Below are 18,324 nucleotides of genomic sequence, written 5' to 3'. Positions count from 1 at the left end.
GTTGTTTCCAAATTATTTAAACAAACCTTTTGCATTTTCATTAAGATAAGCTGTTTTACCTTGTGGAGACTGTTGCCAGCTCACCTCAAAGATTTCAGGTTTTATTATCCTAATTTGGTCTTAACAATGAAGGCAAAACCTGAACCACATGCACACAGTTGTAAGTGCATTCATTCAATGCATCAAACACGTCTTTTTAATGTTATATAGGCTATATTCCTTTATTTCATCAATATGCAAAAAAATTGCTTGAGCACTTTTAGTGCATTCAAATATCTAGCTGATGCGAAATATGTTGATATAGCCTCTATGTTGATATACGAAATAACCAATACGTTTAATGCATTGAAATGTGCACACACATGGTCGTAAGTGCATGCATCGAAATATGTTGATTATATATTCCCATTTCTATAGGAACACTAAAGGCAGCAATGGTGCGCTTCAGTGATTATTCGCGAGATTAAAGTGGTGACATCAGAAGCGTTGACACCGGCAGCTTTCCATTGGTTTAGTGCAAACGTGATGCCATGAAAGGGAGTTGGAGCTCCAAGTATAAAACTCCAGCGCGCACAAACCCACGCAGCGCGCGGACTGAAGGACTGCATCACTGCTGCTCTTCTGCCGATTCCACCCTTCATCATCACACTTATCATCCAGCATGAGTGAGGTGAGCTTTCCTCATACTATAACCCTCCATGCACGATGCACCACTCTACTGTAACGAGCTATCGGGGGTTCCCCAGGAGGAAATTCTCTTTCGGTGTTAAAGAGAACTGAAAATACCACATTTGAGACAATGCCTTGAACTTGCGTTGATTGCAGTCAGATATTTTCCTGTTTGCTGAGTTTGAGCGCATTTTCCTTCACTAAACCAGCAAAACCGTTTGAAAAACTGAAATGCAATCCATTTATCAAAACACCATGTTTAGTAGCTTAGAAGAGCGCGACGGATTGTGAATATTTTTTTGTTGCATCTGCGCGCGCTGGCAGATTGTCGAATCAGCATTGTCCACGCGATGATTAATGATGCAACAAATGACAGCTGTCACTTAAACCTCAACCCTAACCTAGGATGACACGGAGATGGTTTATGGATGATAAGCTACTTGTAAATTTGCTCTCATGATTTTTAATTCGAATTTAGTAGTCGATAATGTTTGCATAATATACATAGCCTAGGCTACAGTTTGGTGAAAAATCGAATTCTTGCAGTTTTTATTAACAGTGGAGCCACCTCGAATTGTTTAACGTTTCTACATGTTTTTCGCCTAGCCTATAACTTACCTGACTCGTTTTTGGGCACCTGTTTTCTGGATTTATCTTTGAATTATGGCTGAATTAAAAACTAATTTGAGTCTAAACTTAAATACGCAGTCGTAGGCTATATAGTAGGCTATGCCAGATTCGTTAGGTCTTTTTAATAAATGTAAGTAGTTTACAAAACAGGTCTAAATGATTCGTTCACAAAATGACCTGAATCCTTCTCGAATCAACAATCAACGCTGATTCATTGAACCGAAAACCATTTCTTGTGGACATGTCCGACTCATAATGATCCGGGTTAACAACTCACTAACTCTTTTGAACTTGTCCGATTATTATCCCCATAATTAGCATATCTCCTGTAATTAGGCCTATAAATCGGCATCGCCATTGACAACAGAAAATAGTCTGACATGTTATAACCTATTCGCAAAGATCCGTGATTCACGGAACTCAACAACATTGAACCAATGAGACAAAAAAGCAGCAATGTTAACAAATAAAAATAGATGAGCCTATGACAGTTTGATGAACATGAGTAAAACATTTTATTACAACATCTAAAACGATATATAGGCTAGAATTAGAAAAATTGTGCATTTCGGTATATTCTTAGGCTACTAAATTTGGCTATTTAGGTCTTAAATGCTTTCTTGTTTTTATGAACTGCCTGAATCGTGGCTGCAATAATCGTAATAAACAGCAATAGGCCTATATGTGTCTTGTATGTGACTTTACTAGAACATTTGATTATTATTTATATTATTAGTTTATTAGAACATGTAATATACAGGGACCACGTGATGACACAAATTGCAGTCCGAAAACGTATGCAGTGACTTGTTGTCTCGCTGCCCTATCAGGCAATGACTTTGCAGGCAGTGTTTCTTTGCGCACAAAGGTATCTCACGAAACTGATTTCGGACAGACTTCTGAGGTAGCGTAACGGTTTAATGATCTACAGCAAATTAAAGCGAGCTTCGGTGAAAACTAACATATTTAATGACTAAAATAGTAATTTCTTGCTAGAAATGACACCATAAGTGAAAAACGTTGATCAAAAATGTACATTAACACACAAACCGACGACCAGCCGCAACTTTCAGACGCCATCTTTATTTTTCTAGCTCAACTGTCACAGAATGGAAAGCACAGGATTGTGGGATATCAAAGGCAGCCAAGGATACATCTATGGTGCCTTCAAAAATCGATCAGATGAAGGTATCTGAGGAGAAAGGAATTTAAACTAACATTGTATTCGGATGTGCCTTTCGACCTTGGAATGCGTCCTCTAAAGGCAGCATTTATCAGTGTTCGGACGCAGCCCACTACTGCAACCACCACTCGAAATCCCCGAAGCGGCCGCGCGTCTTGTCTTTGATACTGAGCGCGCGCGTGCGTGTGTATGTGCATAGAGCGTGCTGACCCACTGCAGCAGCAACAGCCGATGAGGAGCCGCTTCACGCACTGCAGGATCAGGGAATGTTATATAAATGATTATTCTGGTCTCATTTAAAAACATGCTTTAATGTAGTATTTGCTAAAAGAGCTTAATCAGGCTTGTGCTGCACTGCGCATCTTTTAATCAATCTGTTGGCCCATTCAAGCATATTTGTCAGTTAAATGAACAGAGGGAACACATGGAACCCAGAAATGCTGGATAGAGCAACACAAGCTGGGAACTCCTCCATGTAGGTGCTTGTGGAGTATAGACTTCATACAACAGTCCTGAATTATTTAAGATCTTCCCTTTAGCAGTTCCAGCAGTACTTTCTTCTCACTGAAGAGCCAAATTAAAGATTTTCAAGGTCTTTTACTAAGTTTGTTGTTTACATGCACAGGAAGCATGCATACATGCAGGAATTCCAGAATGTGGGTGGGCAGAATCCTATCTAAAAGGAGGAATAGTTATATTAGTGCTATCAAATCAATGAATCACATCTAACATAAAAAAAAGTGTTTATATAATCTACATGCGTATCTATATTATATATGTGTGTGTGTGTGTATATACAGTATGAATATTGTATATCCACACACACACACACACACACACACACACACACACACACACACACACACACACACACACACACACACACACACACACACACACACACACACACACACACACACACACACACACACACACACACACACACACACACACACACACACACACACATATATAAATAAAACGGAAACATGATCATCTTATCTTTTGGGTATATATATCTAGTGTTTGCATACATTACGTTTAATTTAATATTGGTACATCAAACCACCTTGAATTGTTTACCATTAGATTGTAAAATTTCAGTGAAAAGCAGCTTGAGTTTCAGTTGAACGAATCACATGAACCACTTTTGCAATATATTTACTGTCTCATTTTGGGGTTTGATATTCCCAATTTCAAGGTAGAAACTAAGTAATTCAGCTTTTAAATTACATGAGGGCGAGTAAAAAATATAGAAAAATTAGATCGCAAAACACAACAGCTGTCCTGTTTGCAAGAATATGCCTGAATTAGAGGGGGAGCGTCATCAGCATTAGGATTTGATATGTTTTCGAGTGTAATCTCTTATGCCTGTAATGGGCTCTCTGACACATTTACCTGATTAGGTATCTGATTCATTCTGTTTAAACAGGGATTTAATATATATCCCCTGAAAATACACAACACAGAGTGATGAGTTCAGACAAAGAGATCAGGCTCAATCTGTGGTGGCCTCAACTGACGGCAGAATGGATTGATTGGTCTTTCCAACATTTGAGAGTGGACAAATTACTTTTTCTCTTTGCCTTCCCATTATTCCCAGAAAAGCTACTGCTGTCCATTGGTAAGCAAATGTTTACATTACAAAGCTACAGAATGAGACCATACTAAATCCAAAAGGTCCAGATTTGTAGGGCAGACCAGAGATTGAAACGCTGTCCACACAGAGATATTAAGCGGATTTGTAGATGACTTTTGTTGCTGTGTAGGATTATGTAACACAGGATGGATTTGTATCTGGACCATAATAGGGGTCGTCTTCTGACATCTGGAATAAAGGCCGGCTTCAAGTGCTCTTGGGAAGTTCTTGCATACGAGTCTGGAAGTCGTAATTGCAGTGTGGAGAGCACTCAAGTGATTTTTGAGCAGTATCATATTTTTTTTCTTCTTCTGTTGTTTCAATTTACAAAGACTTAAAGCATTTTTAGTGCTAAAGAGAAATCTGCCACTGAGAATCATGGGAAATGTAGTTTTCTCATTTTCAGGCTAAATGAGTAGCATTTTTTTGGCAAGCTTTGCACAATTTCAAAACAATATATCTCAGCATATTTAAAGGTTATTATATTTAAAGATTTTTTGTTTATTTGTAAGCAATATATATGGACAAAAATGTAAATAAAAGATACATTTGATACAAAAGATATATCTGCTAAATAATAAAACTATAATAATAAAATATTAAGCAGGTCATAATGACTATATAAATAGTCTATAATATAATATATTTCTATCACAGCAACTCTCAGAAGAGTTTAGCATGGTAATGGATATGACAATGTTAATGTGGTCTTGGCGGAAGAGATCTGCTACGCTGCTGATGCTGAGCAAGTACAGACAGACACTTGCTACTGCCAATACATTCACAGACATGGTGCTGTGAGCCAGTAAGACATCCTGCTGCTGCACAAATAGCATGTATGAAATTACCCATAGCAGATCGATACAGGTGGAGCTGGGGAAGGTGGAGGGTTTCAGAGGAACTTTGAAAGCACACAGCAAACTACTACAGCAAACACTGACCAACTACTTAAATGTTGAGCAGCAAGCTCATTGGCTGCAGATGTAACAGGAACCAATCAGCTAGTGCCGCATATTTAACGATGTAATTGTCAGCAGGTTGCATTAAGGACCCATGGGCCTGCGCCATCTAGAGTTTCATGACAGAATTTGGTGTATATATTTTTAAAAATTGATTTGTTGATTTGCTAACCAATAAACTTTTTTAGTCTGCAACTTGTCTTTTATGTTATACTCAATGCACTAGAGTTGAGACTTATTAATTCTTCAGACTTAATTTACAGCAGTATTACAACAGTGTTCAGTATCAGTATCAAGCCTTTGTGCCAATGACGGCCATGTTGCTTATATCTGCAGTCTGTCGTTGATGGCAAAAGAGTAAAATGGTGCTCATCCGTCAAAGTGAAAGGTGATTTTGATAGTGCAATCTCATCATTTGCATTTTCTGCCATAGCATTAGCGGTAGAGTTGCTGCAGGGCTCAAAATAATGCTGCAAAACTTTTTGCAGATTGAGGGTTACCATACGCAAAATATCGTGGTTACCCTTGTAAACCAATGCGCTTGATCTGTTTGGAGCTACATCTGAACTGAGCAGCTCCATGTGCTGTGGTGAACACAGCTATGAGCTTGATGGAGATCAAAAGCAACTTATGGCCCTCGAGGTGCAAACACTGGATGTAATCAGGCCTGACAATTGATTTTTATACATAACGGCCCAGCGCTTCTGCATCTTCCACGCGGATAAAGAGGAAATGCGCGCTCGACTGTGTGCATGGGAGAACCAGACTGAACACGCGTAAACAACGCCTCCCCCCCCAAACGCGCTGCACATGGCGGTCCGGGGCACACAGTTCTTTTCCTTCTGCTCGTTTATGTCTTCATCCTCCTCTCGCCGCATTAAACATCTGACGGCGCGGCACTAGACCTCGGATCCCGCATTGCGCGGGAGCAGATTTACGGTTTATTTCCTTGGTCAGTTGCCCTGAGCAGACTCAACAGCAAACTCTCCTGCAGAAGTCTCCTGCAACTCAGCACTGCGCTTGTTTCCCTGATGTATCAGCAATGTGTACACAGTATTGAACCGCCTGTCAGAACCTGGAGCCATTATCGGCAGAAAGGGATTTGTAACGCTCTCTCCTCAGAAGAGGCTCGGAGTCTGAAGGGTTTGATATTGATTCATGGAAAGCGGCAGCGTTGAAATAGCAGCAAAAGAAAGGATGGTTGGCCGACTGTGTATGTCTCACCTTTTTGATCCCTCAATCTGCAGATTAAAGGCGTCTATAAGTGAATTACATCCACCCTTAGAGAACACTGATGGACAAATATGGCCATACAGCATTTCTGAGACAGACGGTCACATGCAAATTTGATCTAGTTGCTGACACCAGAAGACAAATCGACTAGTTCTTAAGCCAATCGCCTAAAAAACAACTCAATCACCTGAGGCGCTGTAACATTTGCCAGTCGACAGCGCCTTTTGTTATAAACAATGACGCTAATGACTGAAATCTGTGTAAAACATATTTAAAAAACACATTTTCTTGAGAAGCAAAATTGCATATTAATACTGCATAGTCACTGTGTTTTTTCTTGAGTATCATATTTGATACATCAGGCTTTTATGGTTCATATAGTATGAGATAGGAAAATATGGAGCGCACAAATATTTAATTTTGTGCAGTTGCTGATATTTAAATGGCCAAAATTAGCTTCTGACAGCTTGTAATGTAAATCGGTCAGCTCTTTATAACAGTAGACTACTTACATAAAATGTATACAAATATCAGCGGTCACTCTCCCAATATTATTTCGTAATAAGATATTTAAATGCTTAGTTTTATGATCAAAGCTCTTAAAAGTCTAATTGTTCAATGGCCTGATGTTTTTAGAATTACACTGGCTTTTTACTTGCTTTTCAACGAAGTTTTGATAATGTTGATAAGCCTTACAATTCTTTGTACCCCAGATTGTCTTATTTTATGCACAAAAGAAGATTTGATTCATTGCGAAAGCAATTAATCAGTCATTGCAAAACAAAAAATGTATAGTGTGCACCTGGCTTTAGGGTCCGTTATGTGATGGGCTGTATAAATATCTTCCATTATGTCATATGGTACAGTGTCAGATGTGATCTGTTCCACTTTAAAGCTCTTGAAATGGTCCCTGTATCTCTACGCCCGCTTTATAATGTCTGATGCATCACCTGCATCCGCTCTGTGATGAATTACGTCCACTGTAATGTGTCTGCTGTTTATCACGGTCATGTTTGTGATTCACCATTCCCTCAAACCATAATCATTCTGACATCACACACACAGATTCCGCTCGGATCCTCGGTAATCCCTCTAAACTGCCAGAGAGAGTCCGACTCCAGCTCTGCCCGACCTCACCGGTTGAGCGGTAATCCCAGCAGCCGCTCTGAAAGGGAAATGTCACTGAACAGGATAGAAAAGGGGATGAATGAAAGAAGGCATATTAGTGCAAGAGGAGGATTAGATGTGGATAGAGAGAAAATAGACCATTAAAAGAGCCCATGAAGAAGATTTTACCCCACAGTATATAGTATATAGCTGCGTTCCAGTCCCTACAAAGTGTTCACTGCTTCTTGCACACTAAGCAGAGGTTAGAGGTTGACAGAAGTTGGCAGATTATTTACAATAATGTAAAGTATTATTGATAATCTTTCTATATTTTAAGTGTATGAAAATATTTTATATAAAAATCCAAATATAATTAACATACCGTTTATTTGTAAGCAGTTTCATTAATAAAATTCACGTGTTGGGGCAGAAGGAAATACCCCTGCAGTGTGTCCTCCTCTTATCCGAGGAAAGGGAGGCGCGTGGTGGGAGGTGCCTGGAGGCAGAGGCTGCTGCCACCGCTAATGTCGCTAAATATTTGATGAGGACTCCATGCACTCGCCGTCATTAGTCTTGCTTGGATTATCTCAGCAGGAAAAATACATTCTGTTATCACAAAATTCATGTATGATGGTTAAGGAAGTAAGCCTATGAAACATGTACATGAAACAAGATGGCCAATAAAAGCAGCTGTCAGTCATTTGTACTCGTTTCCTCGAGTGTGATTAGCTATTCGCACGTCTTCCAATGTTTTCTTCGTTTTTTCTCCCTGATTTCTTGTTCTCATTCTCTTTTCCCCATTGTAATGTTTATTCATTAAGCTTTCTGGAACAGTGTGTTACCTCAGCGCTAGTGAGATTTCTGGAGATAATATTGTAAATCACACAAACTCTGCATTGTGCAGCATAATATTTTAGTTGAGTCATAAATTCCGCTCAAACGTCACCAGAGTGAAACGCCAAGATATATGCGTTCATATCTATATGTAAATTGATCCAGCACAAGAATAACTGCCCTTTTAGATAGTTAGTCAATGAATTGCCTTTAAAAGTGATATATGGGCATCTAATCAAAATATCCAAATATATATCAGATATAAGATGTTCCACTATTATTTTATTTATGTTTACCTGGGGATCAATAAATTGATCACATTGTTACATTACTATAATATATTGTTTAACAGAAATATTTTTATTCTTAGCAGATTTTTAGAGGACTCCAATTTAATTAGTAGCATTAAGCCATTAGCAACTGCTATCAGCAATCCTTAACACATTCCTTGTAGTTTTTTTTTAATTTTTTTTTTTTAAACCACATTTTATTACTAATACTGTGAAATATAAGAAGTTTAAATGGCAAAAATCCTTATTTAACCATTAGCAATTAGCGGCTAGCAATGGACCCTTTTCACAGACTGATGACGCGTTTTAACGGTCACCAGCATCGTAAATCCTGCAAGTTTTTTTATATTTTCATTTGTATTAAAAATGTGTGTTGATATAAAACTATACTTATATTAACTTTGCATCAAATTACAAAAAAATTGTTAACGCTGCTAGGTAAAATTGCTATCTTTCTCTCTTCCGACTGCTGTTATCAAGCTCTCTTGAAAGTTATGAAAACACTATTGTAGAGTTTTTATTTTGCTATTTGAGCAAATTGGAACACAAAAAAATTGATTTAATGTAGTCTCTCACTCACCGCTATCGAATTGTACCCAACTATGACGACTTCTGCTTCTGAGAGACCCAGAAATGTGAAAAGGGTCAATCCTGAACACAATTCATTCAATATTTTTGACCGCATTTAATATGAATACTGGTATACAAGAAGTTTCTGTGCCGAAAATAAGTTGCGAACCGTTCCAGCAGTGAGATAATCATTTCACCAGCATGTGGTTTCACACATTCATCAGTTCAGTGTTTACGTCCTGCAGTGTTTTCTGGTGGTGAGGCGCTCAAATAAAAGCCACTGTTTGAGCTCCCATCCTCCAGCCTGTTTCCTACATTCAGTTGAGCATCTGTTAGCCTTCAAATATGACGCATCGGATCCGAGTCCCCCCCTCCCCTCCCCTCCCCTCTTTTTAGACGTCTGTGTCCTAGTTGTGCGTTTCTCCCTTAAATTCTTAATAGACGTTGAGAACAGCATGGAAGCCTTTCCAAGATCTCGAGCTGCCAAATGAATCAAAAATAGCTCTCCAAATGGCTTTGAATAAAAAGACAGAATACAGTATTTATTTATTTATTAATTTCTAAATGCTTCAGTCGTTCAACACGGCAGGAATTTGGGAGAGGCGTAAAATTTGGTGCTTTTATGAGTGTGAATCTTCATGGGGTGTTTAATTTGCATAGGCACAACTATCAGTTGCATGATTTGTACTCAATGTTGTTCTGAAAAAAGCTGCGAAAAAGGTTTTCGAGGATGTCCATAAATCACCTTTGAGGAGGAAACTGTCAGCGCTCGGTTCAACGATCCTCTGTAAATGGGGTTTAAAACGCATTTCTATTAATTAGTGAATCCAGCTGTCAGAGCAAGTTGATATAAATGAGGTTCTTCATTAGCGTCGCAGCAGTGCAGCTCAAACTGTGAGGAGCAGGATGCTGTCGTGGCATCGGGTGGCAGTGCCAAGCGCTGCTCTGAAGGGCACTGGTGTACTGAGCTCAGGGCATCTCTGTGGCATCAAGTTCAATCCACTGCAAAGCCTGGCTCTGCAGTGCATTTGCGTGAGCCAGCGAGCCCAGGATGCTTTGCAACACCCGAGCCATGCTAGACACAAGATTTATTTGCTATACTGATGACATTTAAAGCCAAGTAAAAGGTTTTTGTTTTGTTTATGCATGCCGTAATTCTCCTCATACGCTTTGGTTCTGAGCATGTTTGTCCATGGAGAAGCAGCTAACATCCTGTTCTCTTAAAATTTTAATTGCCCATGATGTACACTTGGGTTTCATTGCCAATCCTTGCTTCACTGCAGCTAATGAAGTTTATGATTACGATCATTTTCATCATTGTTTATAATGAACACACAATATGGGGGAGGCATATGGTGGGGGGAAAGTAAGAGAGAAAGAGAGAGAGAAAACGGCACCTCTCTGCTCGCCACTTCCAAATTGAACCAGTGTTTACGCATTACCTAATTATTTCCTGCAGTCATTCTCTCATTAACGTGATTTTGTGTCCCTGCTTTTCTTTTGGATAACTAAAATTGGCGTTTGTATTGTAGGACTGCAGTGGGGAGCCTGGCAGTATTGCATCTTGATCCAGGGTTCATTTGAGTTCCTTCCTTGTTGTTAAAGGCTATGATCAGACAAAGGAAAAAAAAAAAAGGAAAAAAAAGTTTTGCTGTCAAGGACAAAAATATCGGACAGCAGGAGTTAAGATGCATTCCGTTCAACTCAGAAAGTCAGAATTTACCGGCTAAAAACATGCAAGTTATTTTGGCAAAAACAACATGTATCCAAATTCAAGGTTATTTTGTCTAGAAGTGGGTTACTCATAGCCGGACTATATCGGGTGAATAGTTAACCTAGACAGTGATTTTTTTTTTAATAGAAGTTATATAAGATCCAACTAATTTTTTAAAAGTCAGTTTAATGTAATTTAAGTTGAAATGACTTATACATCCAAGTTGATTGTACTTAAAAATTTAAGGCAGCAACTTTTTTTTACAGTTTTACTTATTTTAACTAACTTCCGCAGCAAGACTGCCTTTAGAACTTGCTTGCGCATTAGTGTACTTTGAGATAAATGTATGATACCATTGTTGCATTATTGTAAATATGATATCAAACCCAGTCAGCTTTGTCAGCTCAAACTATAAAAAAAAATCAATGTAAGGTAAACTGAAAGAAAACGTTGCCATGGCAACTAACTGAAGCAATTAAAGTTGAAGTAGAATTCTGTGATTATTATGCTTTTTCGTATATTTCCTTTCATGTAGTGTGTAATATAGCTAATTGTGAATGTAAAAGGTCTGCAGAGTTAAAAAAATTAAAGTGCACAATAAATGGAGTTATTATCTCTCAAAAGAAAGAACCGATTCTGAACTGCCTGAAACTAATTGTCAGTAATTCCAGTCTTACTTCCTGCACAAACCTACATAGGTTTTAACAAATTTGCATAATGCAAGCCTATGATCTTCATTGGCTGCCAGCGAACAACGACGCCACTGTTACTGTTTGTATCACTGTATATCAAGTGCTGAGGAAGATCCAGAGCTGAAATTGAGATATGGTAATAGGCATATCTTTGGTTTTGCTCTAAGCAGTAGACCAATCACAGCATACTGGGTCATCTGACCAATCAGAGCAGAGTATGGTTCACGGAAAGGCGGGGTTTAGAGAGACAAAGTTTAATTGTTTTTTTGACCTTGGATGCATGTAAACCTATTGCAGGAGATCTACAAAACAAAACTAGGAACCTTTAAATAGCTTAATATGGGCACTTTAAGTAAATTGTTGCCTATGTAGAAAATAGCTGATTGTCGAATGAACTGACTGGCCTTAAAGGGAGATGTCCATTTGATTAGCTAAATAAGTTGAATAAATCTCTCTCGTCCGTATTTGACCACGCTCAGACTAACATCTTCACATGCCACACAACTGACTGACACTTTACTCCAATTAATGCGTTTGTTTGTGTCTCTCTGGAGCCCAATTCAATAATCCAAGTTTAATGGCATTAGCTCTGAGGCTGTGTGGTTTGAGACTGTCAGGAAAGAGGGATGTAACCGTGCTGATATTGATGCTGCCGGAGAATGTCTCCCTGTGCTCCTCACTCCAGAGTTTCCTCACATAAACAGGATTAGAAACAGGAGCTCATTTCACCGCAGTGAGGAGATTTCCCTCATTTCACCCCTTTCCAAGCAGAAACAGAACCGGAATGGGAGTCTCACAGTGGGTTTGCATCTACAACGAGGTTGAAAATGAGCAGAATATAAATGCCCAGAAAAACATTTATCTCTTGACCTTTATATCACAAGTGCATCACGATAAAGTGATAAAAAGCTCTTTTCAATATAAATGTATGTTTTTTTTCCTACCCAGCCATGACCAACGGGTCACAGGACACTTTGTCAGATTTGTTTCTATTTCTGTGGTGTTACAATGAGTAGCTCCGCCTACAGTAATATATCACTGGTCCAAATTCCTTCTCTATATAACTGTACATTAAAGTGCCCCCATTATGCTTTTTCAGATATTACATTTCGTGTAATTTCAAAGATTTATTGTCTCCCGAAAGAAAAAAGTGATTCTGAACTGCCTGAAATGAATCATCAGTAATTCCAGTCTTACTTACTGCACAAACCTACGGAGGTTTGTAACAAATTTGCATAATGCCAGCATATGATCTTCATTGGCTGCCTGTGAACAACGTCTATTTTGACCCGCCCTCAAACACTGTAGCCCAGGCCTGGAAGAGTTTGGTTCGTGTTGTCGACATGTAGAGGAAATGCTTTTTTTAGCACTGCAAAAGCTAATCCACTTTGCAAGCACTTCAAAAGGACTAAACACGGTAAAACTTACACCATCGTTACGGTTCGTATTACTGCGTATACAAGTGCTGAGGAAGCTTCCGAAGCTGAAATTCAAATATGGTAATGGGCGTTTTGTTTCAAACACGCACTGTAAGCAGAAGACCAATCACAACAGACTTGGCCATCTGACCAATCAGAGCGGAGTAGACTCTCGAAAAGGTGGGGTTTAGAGACTGAATCCTTTATTAAACCGTTTAGACACTGTGAGAAAAGAGGTGATGCTGCAGTGAGAAAATTAAAGTGTTTTTTTGACCTTGGATGCATGTAAACCTATTGATCTCCAAAACAAAATAAGAAGCTTTTAAAATAACATAATAGGGGCACTTCAAACATCAACATTTTCCTGACCGGCTGCGATTGTGTTATGGCAAGTTAAATCACCTGCTGGTAGATGCTGTAAAAAAGAAACTATTTCCACTCAGAAATTGCAGGTAAAGATTGGCTAAAGAGTTTATATTTAACAGTGTTATTAAATTATTAGTGCTTTTAAAAATGAACTTTATGGCAAAAATAATCTAAGTGTAAAAATAGGGAAACTGAGCATGCACAATTAAATATCTAACGTCATGTTAATCATCCTGAATGTCTGCATCCCATATCTGATTGCTTTTTACCTCCCTATTGAGACTTTAGGCTCACATTTTAGCATCAATTTAATTTCTCAAGCTTTATCGTGCAGTGTAGCACAGAGAGCTCTTTACGTTCAACTCTCTGCGCTGTATGACATTTCAAATGACTGTAATTTATGCAGCAGCGCCCTTCACCATCCCCACAACAGCCACAAACTATACGCCACACCATCCAGCAGGACGACTTCTTCGCGTCAGCTCCTTAATGCAAAGCAATAACCGAGCGGTTTGTATCAGGAGCTTTGGCAACTCCGGCAACGTGAAGAACTCACAGATTTCCCCCTGCCAAACATTCTTATGCAAATTCTACACATTTATCAGAGGCTGTAAGACAAAGATAGAACTGAACGCAAGAGGATTGATTGAGGTAGAAGGAGACTGAGGAAGAGAGAGAGAGACTAATATGATTAAATTGTGCCAGTGTGTGTATGTGTGTGGAATAATCCTTCTTGCATATAATGACACGCTTTCCACTGTAACTAGACCCATACAGAATGCCATCAGCAGAAAACGAGCAGCACACACACACACACACACACACACACACACACACACACACACACGCGCGCCCGCGCGCTCGTGCTGAGGAAGATTGCTTTAGCGTCGGAGCATCAAAGCTCTTCTGAAGTGTTTGAAATTCACTGCTTATTAATTCAGGATGTGAAGGACTAAATTGTGGTCAGCTAATGAGACAGAAAACTGACATATTCAATGCCTGTCTCATCATTCTTTGGCTATATAGTATTTTTTTTAAGGTATCCACACACATTAATCTCAGTTCTATTTTTGTTTGTTTACAGAGACAAGAATCCGGATCAGCTGGAAACATCAAACCCTCAGCTGGACAAGGTTTAGTGTCACTCACTACTCTATACGTACTTGAATTGTGCATTTCGTTGGATAAAATCATGACAGAATGTTTTGCAAGTCTGCATATGTTTCTCTTTCTCTCTCTTACACATTGTAAATAATAGTTGTACAGAATGCAATATAATATATGTTTGAAGGTAAGTGCAGATTAGTAAAGAAACATGGTAATTTAATAAACAGTACAAGCAATAGATCTCACAAAAATGAAATGGTTATCATTTGCCCTCTTGCCGTTTTAAACCAAATTACTTTATTTTTATTTATTAAATATTACGGTAGCACAATCCATTAGTTTACGTTTGTTCCATTAGTTAAAGTTCAATAAGTTAACGTTTGTTAATGCATTAGCTAACAATGAGCTATATATTTGTTAATATATTTATTAATCTTTGTTAGGGTTATTTGATAAAAAAATACAACTGTTCTTTGTTAGTTAATGTTAGCTCAGGTCTATTAAATAATATTAACAAACACACATTTTATTTTTAATATTTTTAGTAAATGTTGAAATTAACACTAAGTTTAGTAAATGTTTTACAAGATTTTTTCATTGTTAATTGATGTTAACTAATGCTATCGTAACACTTAGGGCCCTATCTTGCACCCAGCGCAATTGACTTTGTACATCGACACATCTCATCTACACACAGACGCAGCAGTTCTCATTTTTAGAAAACCATACATTATTACAAGGAAAAATATTAACACACGAGGGAAATCATTGTTGTGTCCATGAAGATGTGAAAAAATAGGCATAAATCTAGCTTACACATTTACCCAAATTTGTATACGTCTGTTTAACCGAAGCTAATTTGGGTGGGTTTCTCCATCCCCAATGTCAATTCTCTGTGTTTTACGGCCCTGACGAGAACGTCGGTCTCCTCGGCTGTGAACTGCTCCTGGCGCGCGCCTGGCAAATCCGCCGTTATAATAGCAAACCGCCATGGAACAAGCGCGCCTGCTCTTAAAGGGAATGTGAGATGTCGCTCTGATTGGTTTATTTCACGTTACGCCCAAACCACACCTATGAATAATGAAGCTACTTCAGACCAACCCATTTTAGATTTGCGTCGGGCGCAAGAGTCATTTATTCCGCCGGTATAATAGCAACAGCGCCCAAGACCCCGCCCACAAAGTTGCTTGCGTTTCGCACTTGATACTTGCGTTTCAGATCGTTAAAATAGGGCCCTTAATGTAAAGTTTTACCAACATTCCTTATATCGCTTATGTTGAAAAAATGAGGAACAGAATAATGGGTTACACTTTATTTGATAACACTTTATTTTACAGTGGCATTGTTACATATGTTACATGTAGTTACTATATTAATAACTATTAATTATGCATAATAACATGCAACTAACCCTAAACCAAACCCTCATCCTAACCCTAAGTACATAGTTACTTAATATTACTCAGTACTTAAATATATATTTACTGTGTAACAAAGACACCTTAAAATAAAGTGTAACCCCTAACCTCAACTCTATAGTAAGTACATGTAGTTAATCAATATTACTCAGTACTTACTTGAGTGAGTAAAATGTAACTATGTCACCTTAGGGTTAGTTACTTGTAATTATGCATGATTTACTGTTATTACAACAGTAAGTACATGTAGTAACATGTAACTATATCACCGTAAAATAAAGTGTTACCGAATTAAATTTTGAAAGTTATTATTTACTAAAATATCTCCTTTTTGAAAATCATGAGTTTGAGTTTGGGAGTAAATGGTGACAGAATATCCCTTTTTAGATGAACTATTTCTTTAATAATCTTTTCATTTCATACACTCTTAGAAAAAAAGTTTCAATGAGGTTCTTTATAAAACCCTAGGGGTCTTGACACAATTTGAAAGAAATCCATATGCCAATGTCTTAAATGATTGCAAAATTCTTTCATGTTTAACAGGTTATTTAAAAAAAATCGAGTAATTTCCTAGTTTATGAGCCATTTAATAAAATGTAAAGTAAAAATTAATTAAACCTAAATTAACAAATTAAAACTAAATTCATAAAATGATCCCATAATAGGAAGCCCTTAAAGGTTATATATATGAAGCGCCTGATATTCAATCCAATACACAATGTCTCGTTTCCACAGACCCGTCCAAGAAGGACGTCCCCGCTGAGGACATTGACATCGACATGGGCGCCCCCGAGACGGAGAAGGCTGCCGTCGCCATCCAATCGCAGTTTAGAAAGTTCCAGAAGAAGAAGCAGACGGTGAAATCATAATCAGACCCATGCAGGGCGTCCCTGGCCTCGTGCGGGCCCAACGCCACATTAGGGGAGGGAGTTGCATGTCAGATAAACGGCACTGTTCTCTTGTTGGGGTTATGGGTTGATTGGGTTGATTGGGGTGGGGGTGGGGGTGGGGGCAGATGAGAGGTGAAGAGGCAATTTGACTTTAGCCATCATCTGTCAGGAATAAAATGTGATATATTGTTTCCCCCTAGTACATAGATTTTTTAAAATAAAATTCTCTTTCCTTTTAAAATACTTTTGTTATTTTTTGATAAATATTACTTGTCAAGGTGTTTGAAAACATCCATCTTAAAGTGTTAAGCACTTGTGCTATAGTTTTCCCTGTGTGTAAGACCAGAAACCACAGGTATTTAATGCCAAATGATGAAAACATCCTGTACGGCATGTAAAAACTAAAATGATTAAGATTCAAACAGCCTTATTCAATCTTTCACCTCTGTTGTTGTTTTTTTGTTTGCATAGTTGAACTGATATTGTGTTCGTGATGTGTCATTATCATCTTAACCAAGTCAATGTTTTGTCAACAAACAGTGTTGTAATATTTGTGACACCAAACAGTAGGAAATAATCATATGTGAACTGAATAAATATTAGGATTACTTCAAAGATTGATTGATTGATTATTTCAACATATTATTAATACCCTTTATGTTTTCTTTCAACACTGACCGTAACGCAAAACGCTCACTGTCCGGTCACATTTGTCGATTTCACTGATGATTATATGGAAGCTTATTTCTGCCACATAAGAAAAAAATCATGCTTTGGTAAATCATAATAATGACATACTAACAGTGTTGAACTTGAGTTACATTATCAGATTAATTTTTAAAGTAACGAGTGAAGTAACGCATTACTTTTAAAACTTATAACAAAATATCTGAGTTACTTTTTCAAGTAAGTACATTGTTTTCCTATTTATCGCCCTCTACTGTACAGGTGTGAATTTGCATTTCATTCAGCCTCCCTTTTGGTGTGAAAGGGCCTTTACACTCACCAAAAATAGAACTTTTGTTTTTTGTTATTTAAAAACTAGCAAGAAAGCCTAGCCCAAGTAAGAAAAGTAACAGAATTAGTTACTTTTTTAGAGAGTAAAGCAATGTTGTAACACTTTACTTTTAAAAGTAACTTACCCCAACACTGCATACTAAGTCATAATTATGACTTACTAAATTGAAATGTTGACATTTGTGATGGATTTTTAATAGATAAGATGGTAAACTATCTTTTATACTAACCATGATTCTAACAATTCTAACATCTAAACCTTTTCTTCCCTTTTTAGGCCTAACAATTCTAACACTGAAACACAACGTACCAAAACGTTCTGTTCTTTGTCTATTTGTGTTATGGAAAATTCTCAAGTGCTGGCCATGACAAAATCTAAAATATACTGTCTGTATTATATCATGATATATTGAGTAATCAACTGCCAGCAACAGAGGGTAAAAAGGTGGGGGCTTGCTTTTACCAATTCAACCAATCATATTGATAGAAGGTGACGTGAGTTAAGTCATAAGTTAGTGACGATGATCTTATTTGTTGTGTTTGTATTTGTCCTACAAAACCTGATGTATTCTTCCTTTTGGGTGGGAT

At 37.9% G+C, this 18,324-nt stretch overlaps 1 protein-coding gene across 1 annotated transcript; it reads left to right on the top strand.

Moving 5' to 3' along the window:
* Positions 1-523: 523 nt before the first annotated feature.
* Positions 524-17,334, top strand: pcp4a (Purkinje cell protein 4a). Its single transcript, XM_082158765.1, has 3 exons — positions 524-670; positions 14,389-14,437; positions 16,565-17,334. Exons 1-3 carry the CDS (start codon positions 662-664, stop codon positions 16,696-16,698), a joined length of 192 nt encoding a protein of 63 aa, XP_082014891.1. The 5' UTR covers positions 524-661; the 3' UTR covers positions 16,699-17,334.
* Positions 17,335-18,324: the final 990 nt, after the last annotated feature.

The sequence above is a fragment of the Leuciscus leuciscus genome, assembly GCF_965113295.1.
Source record: "Leuciscus leuciscus genome assembly, chromosome: 24".
Classification (NCBI taxonomy): domain Eukaryota; kingdom Metazoa; phylum Chordata; class Actinopteri; order Cypriniformes; family Leuciscidae; genus Leuciscus; species Leuciscus leuciscus.
This window is presented reverse-complemented; position numbering and strand designations above follow the sequence as displayed.

Excerpts from the sequence above, each read along its gene's own strand:
- pcp4a (XM_082158765.1), top strand. Across the intron at positions 14,438-16,564 it reads CAAACCCTCAGCTGGACAAG|ACCCGTCCAAGAAGGACGTC; the intron begins GTTTAGTGTCAC and ends TCGTTTCCACAG.